At 45.4% G+C, this 26453-nt stretch overlaps 1 protein-coding gene across 4 annotated transcripts; it reads right to left on the reverse strand.

The window, feature by feature from the left end:
* Window positions 1-1363: 1363 nt before the first annotated feature.
* LOC123754367 (WD repeat-containing protein 86) lies at window positions 1364-24571 on the reverse strand. 4 transcript variants are annotated; one of them, XM_045736719.2, is made up of 10 exons: window positions 24467-24571; window positions 15096-15312; window positions 14014-14135; window positions 11848-11987; window positions 8158-8319; window positions 7447-7572; window positions 5826-6006; window positions 4099-4273; window positions 2355-2438; window positions 1364-1691 (listed from the first exon to the last, which is right to left on the reverse strand). In XM_045736719.2, the coding sequence occupies exons 2-10, from the start codon at window positions 15281-15283 to the stop codon at window positions 1574-1576; spliced, it is 1296 nt and encodes a 431-aa protein (XP_045592675.1). In that variant the 5' UTR covers window positions 15284-15312; window positions 24467-24571; the 3' UTR covers window positions 1364-1573. The 4 variants fall into 4 exon arrangements, with proteins under 4 accessions (XP_045592675.1, XP_045592674.1, XP_069182431.1 ...); XM_045736718.2 differs by lacking the exon at window positions 24467-24571 and adding an exon at window positions 22082-22215; XM_069326330.1 differs by lacking the exon at window positions 24467-24571 and adding an exon at window positions 21702-21842.
* Between the last annotated feature and the right edge of the window lie 1882 nt (window positions 24572-26453).

Consider the following 26453-nt stretch of genomic DNA (forward strand, 5'->3'; position numbering starts at 1 on the left):
CCAGCAGACACACCTTGGTCACTCAGCACCAGCAGACACACCTTGGTCACTCAGCACCAGCAGACACACCTTGGTCACTCAGCACCAGCAGACACACCTTGGTCACTCAACGCCAGCAGACACACCACCTTGGTCACGGAACACCAGCAGACACACCTTGGTCACGGAACACCAGCAGACACACCTTGGTCACGGAACACCAGCAGACACACCTTGGTCACTCAGCACCAGCAGACACACCTTGGTCACGGAACACCAGCAGACACACCTTGGTCACTCAGCACCAGCAGACACACCTTGGTCACTCAGCACCAGCAGATACACCACCTTGGTCACTCAGCACCAGCAGACACACCTTGGTCACTCAGCACCAGCAGACACACCTTGGTCACTCAGCACCAGCAGACACACCTTGGTCACGGAACACCAGCAGACACACCTTGGTCACTCAGCACCAGCAGACACACCTTGGTCACTCAGCACCAGCAGATACACCACCTTGGTCACTCAGCACCAGCAGACACACCTTGGTCACCCAACGTCAGCAGACACACCTTGGTCACTCAACGCCAGCAGACACACCTTGGTCACTCAACGCCAGCAGACACACCTTGGTCACTCAACACCAGCAGACACACCTTGGTCACTCAACGCCAGCAGACACAGCTTGGTCACTCAGCACCAGCAGACACACCTTGGTCATTCAGCACCAGCAGACACACCTTGGTCACTCAGCACCAGGAGACACACCTTGGTCACTCAGCACCAGCAGACACACCTTGGTCACTCAGCACCAGCAGACACACCTTGGTCACTCAGCACCAGCAGACACACCTTGGTCACTCAGCACCAGCAGACACACCTTGGTCACTCAGCACCAGCAGACACACCTTAGTCACTCAGCACCAGCAGACACACCACCTTGGTCACTCAGCACCAGCAGACACACCACCTTGGTCACTCAACACCAGCAGACACACCTTGGTCACTCAACACCAGCAGACACACCTTGGTCACTCAGCACCAGCAGACACACCACCTTGGTCACTCAGCGCCAGCAGACACACCACCTTGGCCACTCAGCACCAGCAGACACACCACCTTGGTCACTCAACACCAGCAGATACACGCAGGAATTAACTAGTCTTGACACTTCTCAGACCTTATAGAAAGGCTGGCCCGGGTCTCCTCTAGTAAACGTGAGACATGGAGTCACTCTATGTTAACACGCAAAGCTTAATAAATATTTGTCATTTGAAATTTCTGTGGTATTGGAAGTTAGCGCTAACACAGCTTGGCTTACACGAATTCCAGTGTTTTGTTTTCTCCCAAATAAAGTTATTAAAACTAAGACACATAAACCTTCATTTAAACTGTTTATTTCATGATGTAATGGTTACTTGTCTGTATAGTGTAGATGGCTCTGTGCTCGGCCACGGGTTCCGTGCCTTGGGACTGTCATGTAAACCATTACATCGTGTCCGTTGTAATGGTTTACATTGTATTAGTTCCTCGTTCGAGCTCTTCAGGTCGGGTACACTTGGCCGTCGACTATTCTACCAGTTTGCTATGATCACTCATCAGGTCGGCTGGTCGGATCGACGTCGTCGGCCAAGTATTGCTCAAGGTCAAAGTTCAAGTCAACTTTGTGGAACTCGTCCTCGGAGTCGTCGGTGGTCGACGATTCATCGCTGCAATGAAAAAAGATAAAAAGATTATTTGCTCGCCAAATGTGAAATATTGTTGAGTTTTTATTCCAAAATGTAAACGCCATAGAAACATGAAGGTATTTTCTTTTTTACTTTTTACTCGTGTGACCCAGATTGCTATACATAATTTATACGTAACTGAGATCATTGTCAACAAATTGGAGTTCTTCATCCATCTGCATAAGCGAACTAGACTACAAGTGAGGCTACATGTCAGAACACAGCTTAATGCAACACATGCGGTTGACCTGCTGAGTGATGGTCAACAGGGAAGTATGTAGACGTTAACTGGTGTGGTGATGTGGGCTCAGTACACACACGGCGCTGCAACGTCTCTACTGCTTCCGGCCCGAACTCACAGACCACCTACCCGTCCACTTGCGAGACTTGTTGCTCGTATCTCCACCACGGCCGCTTCCTCGCTGCTTGCCCAAGTGTTTATCAGCCGTGAGCCACTACCAAGTCCTCCATGCCAGTCTTGGGTAGAACACGACTTAGCTCTTCTGAGCTTGTAAACTCTCCAGGAAAGTCCGACTGAGGCACCGCAATCGAGATACGACTTTTCATATCTCGCAAATGGCCTCGTAAATGCTTGGTGAGTGGGGTCCGAGCTGACTTACCAGCACATGGTGAGAGGCGACTTACCGCATCTCCCCTAGCATGGGGCTCACCGATGATCGTTTGACTGTGGTTGTGGCGGCAGACAAGTGGAACATCTCCTCGTCTGTACTGTAAGACAGAGGGAGGCTCCAGGCTCTGCTCAACATCAATACTGGGTTTTGCAGATTTGTTCATTTTGACATTAAATTGAGTATGATGAAGTTTACATTTAATGAAGAGTGCCAACTGCCAGGCATAGATCAGATCTGGGTCACATCTTAACACACACACAACAATTGCATTAAAGAGGCTTTAATGTCACTTTGGATCAACGTCAAACGAACCTAAAAGTACGATATAAATAATGTGTGGAGTGATTAAGGAGAAGGACCCCCCCATAATATACTACAGAAATGAGGCAGCAGTGGCCTTGTGGCTAGACATAGAACACACACACTGCAACACTGGATGGCACCGTACACGACAGCCAGTCCCGGGCCCTTCACTACCACGTCAGCTGAGGAGGCAAAAATGAGAGGTTTAGGCGCAGGACGACGTTGGCTCCATCTTCCCCGCAGGTCAAGTGAGCAGCTTCCTCCTAGGTGCTTCCTAACTCAGGTGAGCAGCTGCCTCCTAGGTGCTTCCTAACTCAGGTGAGCAGCTGCCTCCTAGGTGCTTCCTAACTCAGGTGAGCAGCTGCCTCCTAGGTGCTTCCTAACTCAGGTGAGCAGCTGCCTCCTAGGTGCTTCCTAACTCAGGTGAGCAGCTGCCTCCTAGGTGCTTCCTAACTCAGGTGAGCAGCTGCCTCCTAGGTGCTTCCTAACTCAGGTGAGCAGCTGCCTCCTAGGTGCTTCCTAACTCAGGTGAGCAGCTGCCTCCTAGGTGCTTCCTAACTCAGGTGAGCAGCTGCCTCCTAGGTGCTTTCTAACTCAGGTGAGCAGCTGCCTCCTAGGTGCTTTCTAACTCAGGTGAGCAGCTGCCTCCTAAATGTTAGCTGCTTTCTAACAGATTAGGAGCTCCTTCCTAGGTGTTAGGTACTAACCCAACTCTTGCATACTCACTATTTTATCTACAACTTCCCACATGACCATAATTGTAATGTTGAATTCTACAGAGAATAAAATAACACAATTAAAAAGCAAATAATATTTAGTAGACGCGAGTGCCGAAATAAACCACCATTACCGAAAGAAAAAATTAAAAGCCTCTTTGATTGACAAGATTATGAAAACTTCAGCTTTTAAAAAACATAAAAACTACGCAACTCACGTTCTTATTATTGTAGCAATATATATCAGGGCACATGCAACTGGAGGCCCACTGTGCGTGGGTATGTGCAACACCTGCTACCAACACATGCAACGCTAGGCAAGGCCAACACGTGTAATAACTAAAAGCAACAACAACGGCGCACATGACAACTGCTCTATTTGTGGAAATTAAAAAAAAATAAGATCCAAATAAGATCCATTAAGTTCTATTAAAAAGATCCATTAACACCACACCCCAGGTATACCTGTTGACGTGACCCCCGCCACTAACACACCCCAGGTATACCTGTTGACGTGACCCCCGCCACTAACACACCCCAGGCATCCTCACCATATTCAATGTTTACACAGAGAACTCGAGCAGAAACTAACAGTTGTGTGTATAGAAAATGCGAGAGTTTAACCAGAGGACACCATAGCCTTAACGAGAGGTGCCAGTGCCTATCCCACTGCGTGTACAGGTCCAGAGGAGACCTCAGCTCTGGATAGGATGGTGGATTGCTGCTGCTGTATCTTACCTGATCTTGGAGGCGTCCCAGACCATTATGGCGCCGTCGGAGCCAGCCGTGTAGAGTTTGGTGCCCAAGACGGCCAGGCAGTTGACAGTATCGATGTGACCCTGAAAGATCCGCTTCAGGGTGCCACTCTTGGCGTCAAAGGCCCTAGCAGCGTTGTCGGTGTAGCCAGCGAACACTGCGGACGACACCGTTCTGGGTCAGCACTGGTCTGGCTGACTGATTACCACCACCCAGCCCACTGCTTCTTGTTCTCCGTAACCCTACACGGGGGTACTGGCGATGTTACCCCCCTCGAATCCCCCTCCCCCACAGCCCACCCCAGACACAGAGTCAGAGCTCAACCCCCGCAAACACAACTAAGTGAGTACACACACACGCATACTTCTGTATACAGGATAGTGTGTCCAGTATACAGGGCGCCACAGTCTCTCTGTCCTGACTCTTCTCAGTTTTGCATCGTCTAAAATTTAATTACTATTATAGGCCCCTTGTGTCGCTCGTAATCTCTTTTTACTCATCTCTGCTATCACTGTAACCCTTTGCTGCCTTCCTGACAGGTACTCTCCCTCTCACCCAATATACGACACTCCTCCAGTCTGAGGAGTCCCTTTTGTTGGACTGTATCAAATACTTTCTTCAGTCGAGGAATAAACGATATGCTCTTCCCTCTCTCCTGTTTGAAGACGAAATTTAGCTTGTCTATTTTGTTGTGCCAGCATGTTCCAGAAGTCTCTTTCCCTTATTCCTTGTTTCTCTCCGAGATCCTTGTTTAGTGGTTTTTAGTCGCCAGCCTTTCTTGCATATTAGCTATTTTACAAGTGTCTAGAACCTCTCCTTTTCTTTGAGTGGGATTATATAATATATAACAAAGGAACTATGCAGTGCTTCCGGTGCCTCTTTTAATATACAAGGTCGTGGTATATAAATATACAATCATACTTGGTCCAATAGCTTTTATCGCATTCAATTCCTGTAGTTGCTTCCTTACTTTTTCTCGTCTCACTAGGATTTCAGTGAATTATTCAAGTGGGAATGTCCATTCTACGAGGGGTCATAGCTTCAGAAGCAGACCAGATTCCAGCTTAAAGATTTCCTGGAAATTCTTTGCACGCTTCCATGTCATCCTCCATGTGGCCCCCGCCACCTTCGATTGTAAATAAAATATTGTTCAGCAGGTCTCTGAATAGACTAAAATAGCCAGTCATCAACATGCTGCGTTATCATCCTTCAGTCTCCCCAACAAGCTGTGTTATCATCCTTCAGTCTCCCCAACATGCTGTGTTATCCTTCAGTCTCCCCAACATGCTGTGTGTTTCTATGACCTGCCTCTGCTCCCCAGCCATGGTGCTGTGTAAGGTTACAGTCACATGTATATCATGTATACAGGGGGAGATACATAGAGATGGGGATTGGGTAGACATTGAAAGAGAGGAGGAGATGGTTACAGAGGAAGAGACAGCGAACAGAAACAGTGATAGAACACCTCCTGCAACCAACGGAATTACTAGTATCTTGGCATCACTTTTACGTAATTTAATTGCAATTCATCGGATTCAGGTTTAAGTTAAATTATACATCTCGGCAAAGTCATTAGGAATTTAAGCGTTCAATTGCATATTGACGTCATTCCAGTTTACTCAATTATACATGCTTATGTATCGATTTGATTTCAACCAAATAAATGCATGTATAATGAATGTAGAGGCGACAAGGGTGGGAAGACATACGGATGCCTCTGTGGAGTTTGATGCAGGTGACGCTGCCCTGGTTCCTGTTGGTCTTGTAGGTACGGGTGCAGTCGCCCACCTCCCGCACCCAGCACTTCACCTTGGAGTCCTGACTCCCGCTGTACAGCAGCCGGTTCACCACCTTCAGGCACGTCACGGAGTCCTTGTGCTCCGTCAGCACCTGCAACGCCACCACCTCTGTTACAAAGTTATTAAAATCCCACCCCACACACATATTTTTATCGTGTGATCTGAAAAGATATTTTTTCTTGAATATAAGTTAGAATTAATGTATAATATAATTTTGTCTAAAGTTAGGCCTAGGGTAGGTTATGTAAAGTGTTTAAGTTCTAATGGCAATGATTTGAATTTGCGGTGAGTAAAGCAATTAGAGTTATGCGATTCGCACACAGTTTAAGTCGAAACTGACCCTAACTTATCCTCAGGCTATGCTTGTCTAAGTTACCACTGACCCTAACTCATCCACAGGGTATGTTTGTCTAGGTAACTACTTAGAAAATACTAAGATGAACTGGGTCCTAAAGCTAGAAGCGGAGATCATGAACTAGCTTCTTTCCTCATACTCCGTCCAAAATAAGATTGCTTAAAATTTTATTTTATTTGAACAATTAATAACGAAATTATAACGCATAACATCTAGAGGCGGACCCAAGAATTAACGTCCGACAGTGCCAGACACAAGACAGACCCTGAAATGAGACGACACAAAAATTACAACTCTGTCCTTATTTAGATTAACGCAAATTTTTATGAGAGCAGAACTAATACTCTGACCTGACCTGAGAGGGACCCTTTGAATGGTGACGACAGAACGGCGCCTTAAACCTTTAAGTATCCCTTCACCATAATTTTGATGACCTGAAACGACGAATTTGCTAAAATCTAAAACGGCGCCGTTCCGTCGTCATTTCTTCTACTTGCACAGTCCTACCTTAATGTTCCACACTGATGGTACAGTCCTACCTTAATGTTCCACACTGATGGTACAGTCCTACCTTAATGTCCCACACTGATAGTACAGTCCTACCTTAATGTTCCACACTGATGGTACAGTCCTACCTTAATGTTCCACACTGATGGTACAGTCCTACCTTAATGTACCACACTGATGGTACAGTCCTACCTTAATGTCCCACACTGATAGTACAGTCCTACCTTAATGTTCTACACTGATGGTACAGTCCTACCTTAATGTCCCACACTGATGGTACAGTCCTACCTTAATGTTCCACACTGATGCTACAGTCCTACCTTAATGTCCCACACTGATGCTACAGTCCTACCTTAATGTCCACACTGATGGTACAGTCCTACCTTAATGTTCCACATTGATGGTACAGTCCTACCTTAATGTTCCACACTGATGGTACAGTCCTACCTTAATGTCCCACACTGATGGTACAGTCCTACCTTAATGTTCCACACTGATGGTACAGTCCTACCTTAATGTTCCACACTGATGGTACAGTCCTACCTTAATGTCCCACACTGATGGTACAGTCCTACCTTAATGTCCCACACTGATGGTACAGTCCTACCTTAATGTCCCACACTGATGGTACAGTCCTACCTTAATGTCCCACACATTGTAGAGTCCTACCTTGAGACACCTGCCGCTGGAGATGTCCCACACCCTGATGGTACTGTCGTTACTGCCGGTGTAGAGCAGCTTGCCTTGAGAGCCCGTGTCCATGCACGATATGGGCCCAGTGTGTTTACTGAAGGTCTGAGGGAGAGAAGGTTGTGAGTGTGAGCTGGACCTGCAGGGCCAGTGTACGTTAGCCTGTATGAACCTGTAATTCATATCACTTGCTACTGATCCTTTGATTCCCTTGCTATCTTACTTCAGCTGACAAAAACACGTCTATCTGACCCCTCATATTGCCCTCCTGACCATCGTACTGCAGCCCTCCTAACCACCCACACTGACCACATGACGTTCATATTATTCTTCTGATTCACTCTACCCTCCAGACCCCTGACATTGGACTCATCACCGCTCTCACAGTGCCCTCCAAACTCACTCATAATTGTTCCTAACTCTCACACTGCACACATGACCCTCACAGAGCCCTCCTGATCTCAGACCCCACACAGAGCCCTCCTGATCTCAGACCCCACACAGAGCCCTCCTGATCTCAGACCCCACACAGAGCCCTCCTGATCTCAGACCCCACACAGAGCCCTCCTGATCTCAGACCCCACACAGAGCCCTCCTGACCCCACACAGAGCCCTCCTGATCCCAGACCCCACACAGAGCCTTCCTGACCTCTCACAGAGCCCTCCTGGCCTTGACAGAGTTCTCCTGACCTTAATACAGACGCCGAGGTCAAGGGACCAGGAACGAGCAGTGGCGTCAGTGCTGCCGGTGATGACGAGGTCAGCGGGGTTGATATTGAGGCCCTCCTCGTTGAGGCCGCCGGTGTCCTGCCCGGGGATGAAGAGGATGGGGTAGACGGCCTTGCTGTGGCCCTGTGGGAGACCCGTCTCTCAACACTTGCCCACATATTTTATATATATATATATATATATATATATATATATATATATATATATATATATATATATATATATATATGACAGTGTCAGACCACGGAGGGAGAAGTGAAACAGGAATTTCCGTAAGTACTTTCGTATTTAATAATACATCTTCAGAAGGGTCTTATGACTGGGGCATGTTATGCCCCAGTCAGATTGCAATGAATCACAATTCTGCATTTGCAATTTTTGCAATTGTCAAATCGCAATGAATCACAAATATGTCAATAAAGTAAGTAAGTAAGTAATTATCAAAAGAAGGCACCAAACCGGGAAGGCTATGTAAATATGTTAATAAAAATAATATTAATGCATGCATGAGGCTCTGGTTCGGGGTCCAGAACCTCCCAGCCAACTCTGTAGAGTTCTTGTTTAGTCAACTTCCGTACCACCGTGGCAGAGCGGTTAAGGCAGGCGTCGGGTAATCACCAGGTCGCGAGTCCGAGTCACTCCATTGCTTCAAAATGATTTATATTGATATATCACGTCATTGTCATTTCACTGTTAAATATATTTATATTAGTATATTTTGGTAGCAGTCTTTGCTGTAGGCATATATATTGAACGTGACAGAAAGGGTGAGATCAATGATTCTAGCGCGAGTCTTCTCTATTTTCCTTACATTTTTCTTCACTTGAGACGAAAGTTGAAAAATTAACTCTTCAAAATCATTTTATTTAGCTTAACGCTAAGAGGCGTTCCGTTAATTCTTGTTAACCTTGTCAAAGGCAGAGTTGAAATGATTTCAAATTGTCATGATGCATTAAATGTACCACAGGATGAAGTGACGGCGACGAGGTGAATGTGATGAGATGAAGATGATGAGGTAAATGTGATGAGGTAAAGGTAGTTAGGTGACAGGGATGAGATGAAGAAGCACTTCACTTACAGGTCCATTGAATCTTGTCACTCTAGTGTTTACATGATGGCTAGTGCAGTATGCTGTGTGTTCCGTCGTGTTCTGGACGTTGGCAGAGTGTAATGTGGTGTAGTTGGCTACTGAAGCGTGGCTTGGTTTGCTTGATGTGTAATACCTCGCCGATGTCCGGTCTTTTGATGTCGCTGTATCTGTCGATTATATTGGTGTTGTTTGTGAGTATATCTCTGGTGATGGTCTGGTTAATTATAGATATTATATGTTCTCTTATAGGTCCTTGCTGCATGTGTATTGTTAGGCGCCTTGAAAGGGAAGCTGTTATCATATTAAATTCGTTGGGAATGACAGTCCCCAAGTGGGCATGTGAAGGCATAGGCAACATTTTTTTCTTTCATGGGGTTTGTTTCGTGTCAGGAGAGTTCTTCATGATAAAGTTGGCAGTCTTCTAGCTCTTATAGTATATTATTAGTTTAATCTTCAGGTTGGTGTCAGTAGGGGTCACATGTCTATCAATGTTTTCCAGGACCCTCTCTTTTGTCTTGTGGGCCGTGAAGTTCCTGTAGAGTGTTTTAATAGCGGTGGCCGATGATGTGCTGTTGTCTGTTGTATCTGAAGTCACATGGCAGCTCCCCTTCATGTTGATAAGTATATCGAGGCATCCATTAGAGTATCCATTATTGATCAGGACCTGCCTTACTCTACTGAGTTCCTCGTCAACCTGCTTCCATCTGGAGCTGTATGAGATGGCGCCGGTGACAAACTTTGACTACACTCTGCTTGTATCTATCAGGGCTCTCACTCTCAGCATTACGGTACATTCCCAAGTTAGTTCCCTTAGTGCAGACTGCAGTGTTAACGCCCGCATTCCTTTCCGAGACCATTACATCTAGGAAAGGTAGTCTTCCTCCACTCTCAATCTCGTAAGTGATCTTTAGCACTGAACTTTGTTCGAATGCATCCTTAAGCAGCAGCAGCAAGTGCTTAATATCAGGTAGTGCTGAAGGAATGTATCGTCTACATATCTACAGTATACACAAGTTTTAGGCCCATGTCAACAAGGACGTTATGTTCGACGATACCAATGTAAAAATTAGCAAATACGACACCAAGGGGGGGACCCCCACCCCCTCCGAGGGGGGCCCCCGATAGCAACGCCGATTACTTGTTTATACATGCACCCATCAGGGCTCAGGGAGGGTGCCTCTAGGTACATGCTTCTAGTAGCTTCCCGAGTGTGCCTTCTGGGATGTCAAGGGGCGTACAAGCTGGATATCTTGAGATGAGATGATTGGTTTGATTGGATATCCATAAAATATGTCTATCATCATTGTAATTATCTCATCCACGAGCACATTGGTGAACAGCGACCCTACATTAAGAGCCGCTCTTACTCCTGATGCCTGCGACTCCTTGCAGTAAGTCAACAAACTCCTTTGGAGCCTTAAGGCTTGTGGAATGTTTGGAGTTGATAACGAGTTGAGTCACTTAGCCAGTCTGTACTTGGGCGTATAGGTATGTGGCTGATGATGCAGCCCGCTCTCCTAAGGTTTCATAACGTCAATAAAACGGAAAATTTAAAGTGTCCTCTCCAAACCTACCAGACCAAGCCAGAGGACCCAAAACAGAAAACGGGACAGTACGTCACTTTCGCGAGCCGCTTTCATTTTCTAGTACGACAATTTTAGGCCTTAGTAATGCATACGAGCGAAAAGCGACGTTGTAGGAGGACAGGTTAAATGATCGAAGTGGGTTTTCAGGTTGTGGGTCTTGACAGCCCCATATATATATCCAGGTTTGTACTCTCCAGTAACAATCAGCAGGTGAAGTCCAGACATTTTGGCATTGGCTTAGACAGACAGACAAGAGATATTCGCTCATATAGTATAGATGTAATTGTCTGATGTACTGGTGGTCGCCAGGGAGAGGAGCTCAGAGACGAGAAATACTAAACAATTAATAGTTACCCCTTACTCTGATGCAGAACTGTGGCTTGAAAAACATTTGAAACTGTGGAAGAATAGTTTATTATCTGATAGTACAGGCAAATTATCAACAGCAGTAAACTTTTGTTAATTTTCCCGATATCAGTGAATAATGGTACATATTACCGTAAGCAAAAAATATAAATTTGAAAATTTTATTTTTAAAATATTTAACTGTGCAGCTGGCGAGCAGTTCTTAACATCGTCCTGATGTATGGTGGGAGTCTAAATGTGGCTCACGACTTTGACCACATGCACATGCAAATGTACAGACAGACTGACATTCTATTATTGCATAGACTTCATTCACTTGGACCATCGGAGCTTCGAACCGCATACCACAAACAAGCAGCCCACACATCCATCTGCTGCTGGGGGAGTGCGGGAGCGAGCATGGGAAGAGGATGATGAGAGGTGGAAGAGGGTCCTAGGGAGTGGTGAGGGAAGAGGGTGCTGGGGAGTGGTGAGGGAAGAGGGTGCTGGGAGTGGTGAGGGAAGTGGGAGTGGGGAACTACAGAAGGAATGGGGCCCTGGGGTGTGATGAGCGAGACCAGGAAGCTGGTGGTAGGTCCGGGAGGTGGGGCGGAGGGTGTCGTGTCTCACCTCAAAGGTGCGGATGCAGGCCTCTTCTTGGGAACAGTTGCTGTCGGCGGCCAGGAACCACACCTTGGCCGTCTTGTCGTAGGAGGTGCTGAAGAGGAAGTCACCAGCACAGATGATTCGGTGCACCTGCTGCATGTGACCTGTGGGAGGAGGTGTACACTGTCTTCACCAGCACCCACTGTCTTCACCGGTACCCACTGTCTTCCCCAGTACCCACTGTCTTCCTCAGCACCTACTGTCTTCCCCAGTACCCACTGTCTTCCTCAGCACCTACTGTCTTCACCAGTACCCACTGTCTTCCTCAGCACCTACTGTCTTCACCAGTACCCACTGTCTTCCTCAGCACCTACTGTCTTCACCAGTACCCACTGTCTTCCCCAGTACCTACTGTCTTCCCCAGTACCTACTGTCTTCACCAGTACCCACTGTCTTCCACAGCACCCACTGTCTTCCCCAGTACCCACTGTCTTCCCCAGTACCTACTGTCTTCACCAGTACCCACTGTCTTCCCCAGCACCCACTGTCTTCCCCAGTACCTACTGTCTTCACCAGTACCCACTGTCTTCCCCAGTACCTACTGTCTTCCCCAGTACCTACTGTCTTCCCCAGTACCTACTGTCTTCACCAGTACCCACTGTCTTCACCAGTACCCACTGTCTTCCCCAGTACCTACTGTCTTCCCCAGTACCTACTGTCTTCCCCAGTACCTACTGTCTTCCCCAGTACCCACTGTCTTCCCCAGTACCCACTGTCTTCACCAGTACCTACTGTCTTCCCAGTACCCACTGTCTTCACCAGTACCCACTGTCTTCACCAGTACCTACTGTCTTCCCCAGTACCTACTGTCTTCCCCAGTACCTACTGTCTTCCCCAGTACCCACTGTCTTCACCAGTACCCACTGTCTTCCCCAGTACCCACTGTCTTCACCAGCACCTACTGTCTTCACCAGCACCTACTGTCTTCCCCAGTACCTACTGTCTTCCCCAGTACCTACTGTCTTCCCCAGTACCCACTGTCTTCACCAGTACCCACTGTCTTCCCCAGTACCCACTGTCTTCACCAGTACCCACTGTCTTCACCAGCACCTACTGTCTTCACCAGCACCTACTGTCTTCACCAGTACCTACTGTCTTCCCCAGTACCTACTGTCTTCCCCAGTACCCACTGTCTTCCCCAGTACCCACTGTCTTCCCCAGTACCTACTGTCTTCCCCAGTACCTACTGTCTTCACCAGCACCTACTGTCTTCACCAGCACCTACTGTCTTCCCCAGTACCTACTGTCTTCCCCAGTACCTACTGTCTTCCCCAGTACCTACTGTCTTCCCTAGTACCTACTGTCTTCCCCAGTACCTACTGTCTTCCCCAGTACCTACTGTCTTCCCCAGTACCTACTGTCTTCCCCAGTACCCACTGTCTTCACCAGTACCTACTGTCTTCCCCAGTACCTACTGTCTTCCCCAGTACCTACTGTCTTCCCCAGTACCTACTGTCTTCCCCAGTACCTACTGTCTTCCCCAGTACCTACTGTCTTCCCCAGTACCTACTGTCTTCCCCAGTACCTACTGTCTTCCCCAGTACCAACTGTCTTCACCAGTACCTACTGTCTTTACCAGCACCTACTGTCTTCACCAGTACCTACTGTCTTCCCCAGTACCCACTGTCTTCCCCAGTACCTACTGTCTTCCCCAGTACCTACTGTCTTCCCCAGTACCTACTGTCTTCACCAGTACCTACTGTCTTCCCCAGTACCTACTGTCTTCACCAGTACCCACTGTCTTCCCCAGTGCCTACTGTCTTCACCAGTACCTACTGTCTTCACCAGTACCTACTGTCTTCCCCAGTACCTACTGTCTTCCCCAGTACCTACTGTCTTCCCCAGTACCTACTGTCTTCCCCAGTACCCACTGTCTTCACCAGTACCTACTGTCTTTACCAGCACCTACTGTCTTCACCAGTACCTACTGTCTTCCCCAGTACCCACTGTCTTCCCCAGTACCTACTGTCTTCCCCAGTACCTACTGTCTTCCCCAGTACCTACTGTCTTCCCCAGTACCTACTGTCTTCACCAGTACCTACTGTCTTCACCAGTACCTACTGTCTTCCCCAGTACCTACTGTCTTCTCCAGTACCAAGGTAAAGTGCTTCACCAGCACACGAGACTCACCAACGTAGGTGAAGATACACTCCATGGAGCACATGTCCCACTTGCGGACGGTGGCGTCCTCTGACCCGGTGAACACGAAGGTCCTGCTGGTGGCGGCGCACATGATCCTCCCCGTGTGGCCCCTGGGGGAGTATACCACAGTGGGGGTAACATTGTGGCCCCTGGGGGAGTATAGCACAGTGGGGGTAACATTGTGGCCCCTGGGGGAGTATACCACAGTGGGGGTAACATTGTCGCCCCTGGGGGAGTATACCGGAGGGTAACATTGTGGCCCCTGGGGGAGTATACCACAGGGGTAACATTGTGGCCCCTGGGGGAGTATACCACAGGAGTAACATTGTGGCCCCTGGGGGAGTATACCGGAGGGTAACATTGTGACCCCTGGGGAGTATACCACAGTGGGGGTAACATTGTGGCCCCTGGGGGAGTATACCGGAGGGTAACATTGTGGCCCCTGGGGGAGTATACCGGAGGGTAACATTGTGACCCCTGGGGGAGTATACCACAGGGGTAACATTGTGGCCCCTGGGGGAGTATACCGGAGGGTAACATTGTGGCCCCTGGGGGAGTATACCACAGTGGGGGTAACATTGTGGCCCCTGGGGGAGTATACCACAGTGGTAACATTGTGACCCCTGGGGGAGTATACCACAGGGGTAACATTGTGACCCCTGGGGGAGTATACCACAGGGGTAACATTGTGACCCCTGGGGGAGTATACCGGAGGGTAACATTGTGATCCCTGGGGGAGTATACCGGAGGGTAACATTGTGATCCCTGGGGGAGTATACCGGAGGGTAACATTGTGACCCCTGGAGTTAATGTGCAAGGTTAACATTTTGGTCTCTGGTGTTAGTGTGTACGGTTAAAAGGTGTGCGTGGGATTAGTATGTAGGGTTAATATTGTAGCCCTCGGTTAGGGTGCAAGGTTAACATTTTGGCCCTAGAGTTAATGTTAGTGGCCAGGAGCCCCACACTGTGTGAGTAGTGGCCAGGAGCCCCACACTGTGTGAGTAGTGGCCAGGAGCCCCACACTGTGTGAGTAGTGGCCAGGACCACACAGTGTGCGAGCAGCAACATACGTGAGGACGCCGAGACACTCGGTGTAGTCCCCTAGGGTGCTCCACATGCAGGCGGTGGTGTCGTAGGACCCCGTGACCATGAGGGAGCCGTCCTCCGACAACACCAGACACGTGATGCTGTCTCTGTGCTCCTGTAGCGCCTCCAGCAGGTGGCCCTTCTCCTTTCTCTTGCTACTGCCGCTTCCCATCTCGCTGCCTGTACTGTGCTCACCTCATCCTGAAAAAGACGGAAACACTGTCACCTAACAACTTTCACCTAACTTTCCTTATTAAAACTACTACTACTACGCAATTAAGACTACTACTACACAATTAAGACTACTACTACACAATTAAGACTACTACTACACAATTAAGACTACTTAAATTTGGACAAACCGGAAACGTTGTATATGTTGCTAATGAAACCTAACTTAACATAACCATCCAAGGCCTAATACACGCTATCTAAGGCCTAATATAGTACATATGAACTATACTAGGCCTAGGAAATATTGGTTTGTTTTATCTTTATTTTTCAGGATTATATAAAATAATTTCAAATCCTACTTTCTATTTGACCATCACGACGATCTTGTCGCGAGAGGTCCAGGCGTTATATAGTGTTCATGATGTGTGCCTAGTCTTCAGTCAACTGAAGAGTCAACTAGCCTAACACTTGTACCTCCTATTAGACTGTTTTATGGGAAATTCTTTTCGGCGGCTTATAAAACGGAGGAAAGTGTCCTGAAAGACATTATTAATAGGAACGTTATCCCTACAGACAAAAATCAGAAAATACAATTGACAGTGTACTACAAAAACAGAAAAACGGCCAACCTGCTCATGAAGAACTCCCCAGACGTCAAGCAGAACGCCTTGAAAGAAACCAACGTCGTCTATGCCTTCACATGCCCACTTAGGGACTGTAAGCCCCAAAGAACCCATATATAGGCAAAACAACAATGTCTCTTTCTAGGCGATTAACAACGCACAAACAACAGGGCTCCATCAAGCAACATATAATCTCTTCTCACAACCAGACCATCACCAGAGAAATCTTAACAAGCAACACAGAAGTCATCGATAAATACAGCGATAGCAGCAGACTCGACATCAGCAGAGCACTACACATCAAATAGTTAACACCAGCAATCAACAGCCAATTAACTAGTAGGCATCCATCAGTCTCAGGAGACTATGGAGTTGCGCTCTGGTGTCGGCCTGGTCTGGAGTGGCCTCACAAGGGCGCAAAGCCAGGGTAGGTTGATTCGGGGGAGAAGCTGTTACCCAGGCAGCAAGTCCTCCCTCTCCTCGGCGCTGAAAGTCTCCAATGGAAAAGCATACGCCAATACGATTGGTTCCAGCGCCGTCGCAGGAATTGAGAGTTCCGTGGACGACCTCGAAGTTGGTGAAAAAGGGCAAAGGAAGTAATTAATGCACAACTATATTGTACCCACTTTAAGACTCCGAACCAACAGAGAAGCAGCATGAGAAAGTTTGGGCCAAAGGCCATCTGCAGTTACTTCCATTCTTATGTTTTCATACCCATTGATTCGTGTTCTGGCATAGTTCTGTCACGTCACCCAAAACGAGTATAAGTATTATGTATGCTATGTGTAAGCTAATCTTTGAAAATGTAAGAAGCATTACAAAACGCGTTCAGGCGTCAGACCAAAAATAAAGAATGAATTTTGGAGAGTTAATTTTTCAATTACCCTCGACTGAAAAAAAACGTAAGAAATATTGAGAAGATTCGTGTTAGAATTACTAATCTTACCTTTTCGGTCATATATTGCATGTAACCAATGTTGTAACACTTTTTGTGTAATGAAATTTTAAATAAAGTTAGATATATATACACACACACTAAAAGAATAGGGGTGGTAGGGGAAGAAAATATCAAAGTGTTCAGTGAGGATCCACAAGGTCTTCTCTGAGTATTCATTATTTTCTTCTCCGAGGCTCTGGGTCCCTACACTTGCACCAGAGGTGGTACAAAAAAAAAATTATATATATATATATATATATATATATATATATATATATATATATATATATATATATATATATATATATATATATATATATATATATATATTTATGGAACAAAAATATATATATCAAACAACACTGATTATAAAACGAAACACACTTAAGTTCACCTGAAGTGTTCAAACGAACTAAACTTTATACTAAACACAGAAAAATAGAAACTAGTTCAAAGATTATAATAATTAAGTAACTAATAGAAACAAACACTATTGAACTTACGTGTAATGAACAAGTAGAGTAATCCTTAATAATTATCTTCTGCTTAATAAAAACTAATACAACAATGATAATAAATAAGCACTTACAGAAACATTATATAAAAAAATAAAACATTCCTGAAACAATCATAGAAACCTGATATAATCCTAATAGAAACATATAAAACAAATCAAATTAAATACTAAAAAATGTATTAGATGTCTTAATTAAACAACTATAACAGTGTAAAATATCGACACATGAAATAAATGAAAAAGGAGACAAACCCAGGGAGAATTAAGCAAATAAAATCCATCAGAATAAACTATAAATCAAAGTACAAGACCTGCTGTGCGTTATACAGTGTACAATTGAACAGCTGAAAGATTATTATTTAGCAAGGGCCGCAGCTCCTTGATATACAAGGATTCCATTTTTCTCAAATCTGACTGACTATTTATGCAAGTATTTAAAATCGGATTCCAGCAGAAAATGATTCAACTCATCACAATGATTTCTAATTTCCGAAAATGCTGGTTTGGATAATGGTAATCCAGTCCTAAATGATACGCCTCGACGCTCATGTATCCTAATCTTAAAGTTCCGAATGGAAATCCCGATGTATCCAGCATTACAGCTGGAACAATTAAGCATATATACGATACTAGAGCAAAGGGGAGTAGGCACTCTGTCTTTAAATTTAAAATAGGAGCCTATAGTATTTGTATTAACAAAAATAAATCTAAAGTCCACCTGAGGATAACAGTGCTGTAAAAGTTTCCACAATCGACTTCTTACAAAAAAACTAATGGTGCTATAAAAGGGCAATTTGATATATTTAATATCTCTTTCTTCTGTAGTAATTCTACAAGAAGAGTGGAACTTCTTATTTAAGAAGTTCCTTACAAATGTATAAATCATGTGAACAGGGTACCCATTGTTAGAAAAGAATTCACAAGGAAATTAATTTCTTTATCAAACTTAGACCAGTTTGAACATAAAACAAAGGCTCTATTCAATAGAGTATTAAGTGCATTTTTCCTAAAAATATCGGGAAGAAAAGAATTAAAATTTAAACCTAACCCAGTAAAAGTAGGTTTTCTACATACATTCGTGTTAAAACCATTAAGATTATTTACCTTGACATCAAAAAACGACAACGAATTATCTTTTTCACATTCTGCAGTGAAACGTATATTACAATGTTGTGTATTAAGATACTCTCTAAATTTCTCAACATGAGATCGGTCCTTGAATAACAAAAAAGTGTTATCCACATAGCTCCTGTACATGACTGGTTTAAAGTCCAAAGGACATTTATCAAGCCAAATTTTCACGTGAAAACCCAGAAAAACATTACCAAGTGCAGAGCCTAATGTGTTGCAATTGTGGAATAGCCTCGGCTACCATCATCTTTTGTACGGTCACAGATGGTCGAGTGGTTAAGGTCTCCTGTACACCAGTTGCATAGTGCTCCTGGCAGTATGGGTTCGAGTCACTTCTGACGTGTGGAGTTTTCAGTTCTATATTATATATATATATATATATATATATATATATATATATATATATATATATATATATATATATATGTGTGTGTGTGTGTGTGTGTGTGTGTGTGTGTGTGTGTGTGTGTGTGTGTGTGTGTGTGTGTGTGTGTGTGTGGCTATTTATAACGCAGTTGAGGCATAATACGAGGAAACCTGATATATTATTCTGCTCAGGAAATTAGCTTACCTTAATTAGAAGTTAAGATCGTTCTCCAGGGAGCGTGTTGAGGGCCAGGAGTTACTTGGTCGCCAAGTAACGCCATCACAAACACACCCGGAGACACCAGCAACACCAGCACGGCGCATGCTCGCCGCCCCGCATGTATATTATTAATGAGTACGTACAGTATTCTATATCACTAACTTTTCTACAAATATATATTATATATATATATATATATATATATATATATATATATATATATATATATATATATATATATATATGTCGTACCTAGTAGCCAGAACGCACTTCTCGGCCTACTATGCAAGGCCCGATTTGCCTAATAAGCCAAGTTTTCCTGAATTATTATATTTTCTCAATTTTTTTTCTTATGAGATGATTAAGCTACCCATTTCATTATGTATGAGGTCAATATTTTTTTTATTGGAGTTAAAATTAACGTAGATATATGACCAAACCTAACCAACCCTACCTAACCTAACCTAACCTATCTTTTTAGGTTAGGTTAGGTTAGGTAGCCGAAAAAGTTAGGTTAGGTTTGGTTAGGTAGGTTAGGTATTCGAAAAACAATTAATTCATGAAAACTTGGCTTATTAGGCAAATCGGGCCTTGCATAGTAGGCAGAGAAGTGCGTTCTGGCTATTAGGTACGACATATATATATATATATATATATATATATATATATATATATATATATATATATATATATATATATATATATATATATAACAAAAAACTACTCGCCCCAGAAGGATTCGAACCCAGACAGCTAGGGGCTCCATGCACCTTAGCGTGTCCAGTACTTTCACCACTTGGCCACAACGACTTAAAAGGAATTGGTAGTCGTAAGACCCTTAACCCAATTCCCAACAGCACTCGGTGACCTTTCTGGGCACAAATATTCTATCAAATCACCTCACATGCAGGAGTCTCGTGAATAACATTTGTGCGAAGAAGCTTGCTTGAATGGTCTCAAAGCCAATATGCAACAGAAAATTCCTCCCATCAAAAGGATTCGAATCCAGACAGCCAGGGGGCGCCATAATGTTGATAATGAGGACAGTGTTGACAATGAGAACACTTGTAATAATGAAGAAAATGTTGATAATGAGGACAGTGTTGATAATGAAGACAGCGTTGACAATAAGACAGTATTGATAATGAAGACTGTCACGGACCTTGGCGCCATCTATGATGCAGGTGTCGAACTACAGCAATTGGCCCTCCCATTAATCATAGTTTCCCATCTTTTAGTCGGCTGGGCTGAAAGATGGCGAGTAACACCGACGAGGGATGGAAGTCTGTGAAGTCGGGACAGTGGAAGACTTGGGTCAACCTGAAGATGCTAGCCAAGTGGGCTAGTTGAGCGCTGCTGTTGAGTACTGTAGACTTCACTCCTGGAGGTGCTAGCCAGTGAGGCTAGGTGAGCGCTATGGCTGGGCGGTGTAGATTCTGGTTCTGGAAGGTCCTAGCCAGTGGGGCTAGTTGAGCTTAGCTGACTTTGCTGATTGAGCGTCCCAGCGAGTGTGTAACGGACGTGGAGCATCAAAGACCTCATCAGACAGCCCGTCCTCCAAACAAAGATCCAAAAGTGATTCCATGCACCCGCCAAACCCCCTGTTTATGAATGAAAAGCGGTTTACACACGACTCACAACTGCTGACGTTCGAACATATCCGGAACAAGTGCTTCACTGACGAATTTTGTTCGAATCACAACGCTATAAATGCTTCACCCACGTACTACAAATACAAATAATCGCCAACAGAACCTAAACACCTAACCTAACCTAACCTATGCCTATATATGCACAATATGCTAATATATTATAATATTTATTTATACTTGAGAAAATTCCCGTTTTGAATGAACAGCATGTTAAAATTTATGAATGCGTCTGTGGGGTCGACCGCTGGATGTAATGGACTTGAGTCGAGGACGGGTTGCATCAGAGGCATATTGTGTCCGTCATCCGTGAAGCAGGCGAGCGTAAGGGCTAGCAACGCCCCTCTTGTTGACCTCGCAGAGACTTGTATATATTATAATGGTGATGGGAAATTATAACGGGTTATTTTAAGCGTTATTCTTTTCATTTACCTTTTAAACATTACACTATATTCCCACCAAGTTTAGGTTTCTCTGAACTTGAGTAGGATCATAGAGTTTATAAAGAACCCGGTTACGAAGGGTTCGTAACGAAAACAGTGTTGATAATGAGAACACTATTGATAATAAAGACAGAGTTGATAATATTGACTGTGTTAATAATGATGGCAGTGGTGGTAATAAGACAATGAGGACACTGACAACAGTGAGGACAGTAAAGCCAGAAGACTAACGAGGACAGTGAAAACTGTAAAGACAGTGAGGATAGTAAAGACAGTGAGGACAGTAATTAGAACAGTAAAGACTATGAGGGCAGTGAAGTCAGTGAGGACAGTAAATACAGTGAGGACAGTGAGTATAGTGAAGACAGTGAGTATAGTGAAGACAGTGAGTATAGTGAAAGCAATAAGGACAGAACAGTGAGGAGAGGCAAGACAATCTCCGTGTGATGTCCTCCACACTTAAATGGTAGTCATTGATGCGATCAATGTTGTTGTGGTACCTGCTATGGTAACCCTGACAGTGTGCTTACCACGGGGGGAGGGAGAGAGAGACAAGAAGTACCAGGAAGCAAGACAGCTCCAGGTTCCTGGTGTAGAGTGTAAGCCAGCGGGGCAATACGTCTCCCCGCCCTGGTCAACTGGGGCCCGGACACACCATTAGCGAGCGACTCCCTGAAAATCTTTAGCTACTGCGACCAGGAGCTGTCTTCCATCTTGGCTGACTAGGCCACCTGTTCACCAGTAGGGTAGACAGTCACGCAAGCAAACAACCAAGCAAGGCAAGCAGCAGCTTGATGTCCCCCCCGTATATTACACAGAAATTGGTGTCATTTTGACAATTAAGGTTAATATTAGCTGGTGGGGTTGGGTGCACCTGCGACAAATTTAACTGGTGACCGCAGCACGTTACCTGAGACACCCTGTGGCGGCCCCTGACCGACTGTGGCGCCACCTCCTGCTCGCCCCCCACGCTACATACTTGCTGGAGCAGGTGTGGGTGTCTACTGTAGGGTTGTGGCCACACACACACGCACTAACACAGCCAGCCACCGCGCGGAGCCTGCCTGAAGATGACGCACGCAACCTACCTGAAGATGACGCACGCAACCTGCTTGAAGATGACGCACGCAACCTACCTGAAGATGACGCACGCAACCTACCTGAAGATGACGCACGCAACCTACCTGAAGATGACGCACGCAACCTACTTGAAGATGACGCACGCAACCTACCTGAAGATGACGCACGCAACCTACCTGAAGATGACGCACGCAACCTACCTGAAGATGACGCACGCAACCTACTTGAAGATGGCGCACGCAACCTACCTGAAGCTGACGCACGCAACCTACTTGAAGAAGCCGCACGCAACCTACCTGAAGCTGACGCACGCAACCTACCTGAAGATGCCGCACGCAACCTACCTGAAGCTGACGCACGCAACCTACCTGAAGCTGACGCACGCAACCTACCTGAAGATGACGCACGCAACCTACCTGAAGCTGACGCACGCAACCTACCTGAAGATGCCGCACGCAACCTACCTGAAGCTGACGCACGCAACCTACCTGAAGCTGACGCACGCAACCTACCTGAAGCTGACGCACGCAACCTACCTGAAGATGACGCACGCAACCTACCTGAAGCTGACGCACGCAACCTACTTGAAGATGACGCACGCAACCTACCTGAAGCTGACGCACGCAACCTACCTGAAGATGACGCACGCAACCTACCTGAAGCGGACGCACGCAACCTACCTGAAGATGCCGCACGCAACCTACCTGAAGCTGACGCACGCAACCTACCTGAAGATGACGCACGCAACCTACCTGAAGATGCCGCACGCAACCTACCTGAAGCCGACGCACGCAAGATATATGAGGATAAACAGGGCAGATAAGGATAAGACTTGACAGGGTAAATAAGGATAAGCATTGACATGGTAGATAAGGATAAACTGTTTAACACGGGTGGTACGCGAACAAGGGGACACAGGTGGAAACTGAGTACCCACATGAGCCACAGGGACGTTAGAAAGAACTTTTTTCAGAGTCAGAGTAGTTAACAGATGGAATGCATTAAGCAGTGATGTGGTGGAGGCTGACTCCATACACAGTTTTAAATGTAGATATGATAGAGCCCAGTAGGCTCTATCCAGGAATCTGTACACCAGTTGATTGACGGTTGAGAGGCGGGACCAAAGAGCCAAAGCTCAACCCCAGCAAGCACAAATAGGTTAGTACACACACACACACACACACACCTGGCCATTGATTTATGCATTGCACAGTAAGGTTTATTCTTTTCGTAGGTAATTCGGATCACATACGGAATATGCTACATTAAAAAAAATATATATATAATTCCTGTCTGAAGCCTGCCTAAACTAGGTATTACATTTGGCTTCGTAAACTGCTCCTAGGCAGACTTACAGGATGCAAATAATGGTTGTCGTGAAGCGTTCGTCGTCAGGTTCCAAGACTCAAACACAAGCCAGCGCACGCCGGACGTAAACACACACTGACTTGAATAATACATTGTAAAATCACATTTTCCTAGTACGATTTTGGTCAGCAGAGAGATGTTATTTTGGAGTGTTTTGAATGTCAGCAGGTAAAGGGGAGTAAACAGGCGATGCATACACTGTGTGGAAGGGAAAGGAAACCTCTCTCCACTGTATGAGAGAGCGTGGAACAGGAAGGTAGGGAGCGTGGAGTAGGCGGGGAGGGAGCGGGGAACAGGAAGGGATGGAGCGTGGAACAGGGAGGGAGGGAGCGTGGAACAGGGAGGGAGCATTGGAGAGGGAGGGAGGCGGTATCACAGGAACTGGGTGCGTCCTTAAGGCGGGTTTAGGAACACAGGAACTGGGTACGTCCTTAAGGCGGGTTTAGGAACACAGGAACTGGGTACGTCCTTAAGGCGGGTTTAGGAACACAGGAACTGGGTACGTCCTTAAGGCGGGTTTAGGAACACAGGAACTGGGTACGTCCTTAAGGCGGGTTTAGGAACACAGGAACTGGGTACGTCCTTAAGGCGGGTTTAGGAACACAGGAACTGGGTACGTCCTTAAGGCGGGTTTAGGAACACAGGAACTGGGTACGTCCTTAGGGCTGGTTTAGGAACACAGGAACTGGGTACGTCCTTAAGGCGGGTTTAGGAACACAGGAACAAGTAACTCCGTGGGGCGAGTTAAAAAACTAGACAGATGATCTCCGCTTAAGTGTGACCACGTCTGAAGACACTGGCCGCTGTCTGGGGGCGAGGTAGCCTATAGCAAGTGACAGGTACTGACCGCTTCATGGCTGGAGGTGGTAGCGGAGGGGCGCCCTGACTGACACTGGAGGTGCGTGGCAGCAACGGGTCCCCCCGCCCCCCGGACACCTGTCGCCACGGTCACCCACTCCCCCTACTCCGTGTCCACCCTCCCCAAGCACTGCCTTCTCTCTCTCCATGTTTGTCACCCGCAAAAAGAAAGATATAGCTAGAGAGCATGAGACAAAGAGTGTACGAAAGACCTTAAGAGAACGAGAGACTGTGCAAGAGAGCATGAGAAAAAATATGATAATGTGAGATAGCGTAAGAGAGCGTTTTCTTAGTGAAAGCAAGAGAGTAGGACACCTAGGATTGCTTGCAAAGATGCAAGCAATGAGTATCTCGTGATCCACCTCACAATTATTTAGCGACTACCTTCAAGAACCCTTTTGCTGTCCCTCAATGGAGAAGAATCTACAAGCCTGGCGTCACCGGACTCCCGTGTGCCTGGCCCCGTGTTGTGGAATGTCTACTTCAGTCATCTACTGCGCCAAATTACTGAATTTTCAGCTCCAGCCTATGCTAATGACCGCACCTTATATAAAGCCTCGCATAAGAGCCTTTACTTATATTGCAGTGAAGAAATTGACTGCTATAGAGGCTCATTAAGCTTGCAGCGATTTCTTCCTGGGGTTGACGATGGCAGAACACAGGTGGCAGAGAAAACACAGGCAGTTATAACTATAGTTATACAGTCATAGCTAGAGTGAACGACATCGAACCTGGGACAGGCATACATACAGGTGGACAAAATAAATACTCGATGATGAAGTGGACATCTTGGGGATAAAACTGGACCACGAACAGCCACGTGATGGCTCTTCGTGGTCCATTTTCGTGGCCTCACTGATGTCTAATCTTCTATTGTCATCGTATCTATTAATTATTTCGGTGTTACTTGTCAAAATATCCCTGGTGATCGTCTCTTTGTGTGAACGGCGAGACGATCTATCTTTTGAAGAAAGATCCTTTTGTGATCCTTTCTTTTTTAAAGAAAGATTCTTTTGTGAACTCATTTTTACGGCCTCACTATAGCCCGTGCTACATAGACATTTTGTTCTGAGTACCTAAATAAAAAACAACAACAACAACACGGTAGAATTTGTCTTTGAAAATGTGAGGAGTGACCTCACGAAACGCATCACTAGGCGTCAGACCCAATAAAAAGTAAAAATTAACTTTGGAGAGTTAATTTTTCAACTTACCTGCTTCAGTGAAGAAAAACATAAAAATTGTCGAGGATTCGTGCCAGAATCGTGGCCTACAACTGCACTACCTCTGGCGCAATTCTAGGGACCCAGAGCCTTGAAGAAGAAAATAAAGAGTATTCAGAGAACACCTTGTGGATTCTCATTGAACACTTAATCTTTCCTTCTCCTATATGTATATATATGTGTGTATATATATATATATATATATATATATGTGTGTGTATATATATATATATATATATATATATATATATATATATATATATATATATATATATATATATATATATATATATATATATATATGTCGTACGTAGTAGCCAGAACGCACTTCTCGGCCTACTATGCAAGGCCCGATTTGCCTAATAAGCCAAGTTTTACTGAATTAATATATTTTCTCTAATTTTTTTCTTATGAAATGATAAAGCTACCCATTTCATTATGTATGAGGTCAATTTTTTTTTATTGGAGTTAAAATTAATGTAGATATATGACCGAACCTAACCAACCCTACCTAACCTATCTTTATAGGTTAGGTTAGGTAGCCGAGAAAGCTAGGTAAGGTTAGGTAGTCGAAAAACAATTATTTCATGAAAACTTGGCTTATTAGGCAAATCGGGCCTTGCATAGTAGGCCGAGTACGACGTTCTGGCTACTAGGTACGGCATATATATATATATATATATATATATATATATATATATGTCGTACCTAGTAGCCAGAACTCACTTCTCAGCCTACTATGCAAGGCCCGAT

The sequence above is a fragment of the Procambarus clarkii genome, chromosome 18 (genome assembly GCF_040958095.1).
Source record: "Procambarus clarkii isolate CNS0578487 chromosome 18, FALCON_Pclarkii_2.0, whole genome shotgun sequence".
Classification (NCBI taxonomy): domain Eukaryota; kingdom Metazoa; phylum Arthropoda; class Malacostraca; order Decapoda; family Cambaridae; genus Procambarus; species Procambarus clarkii.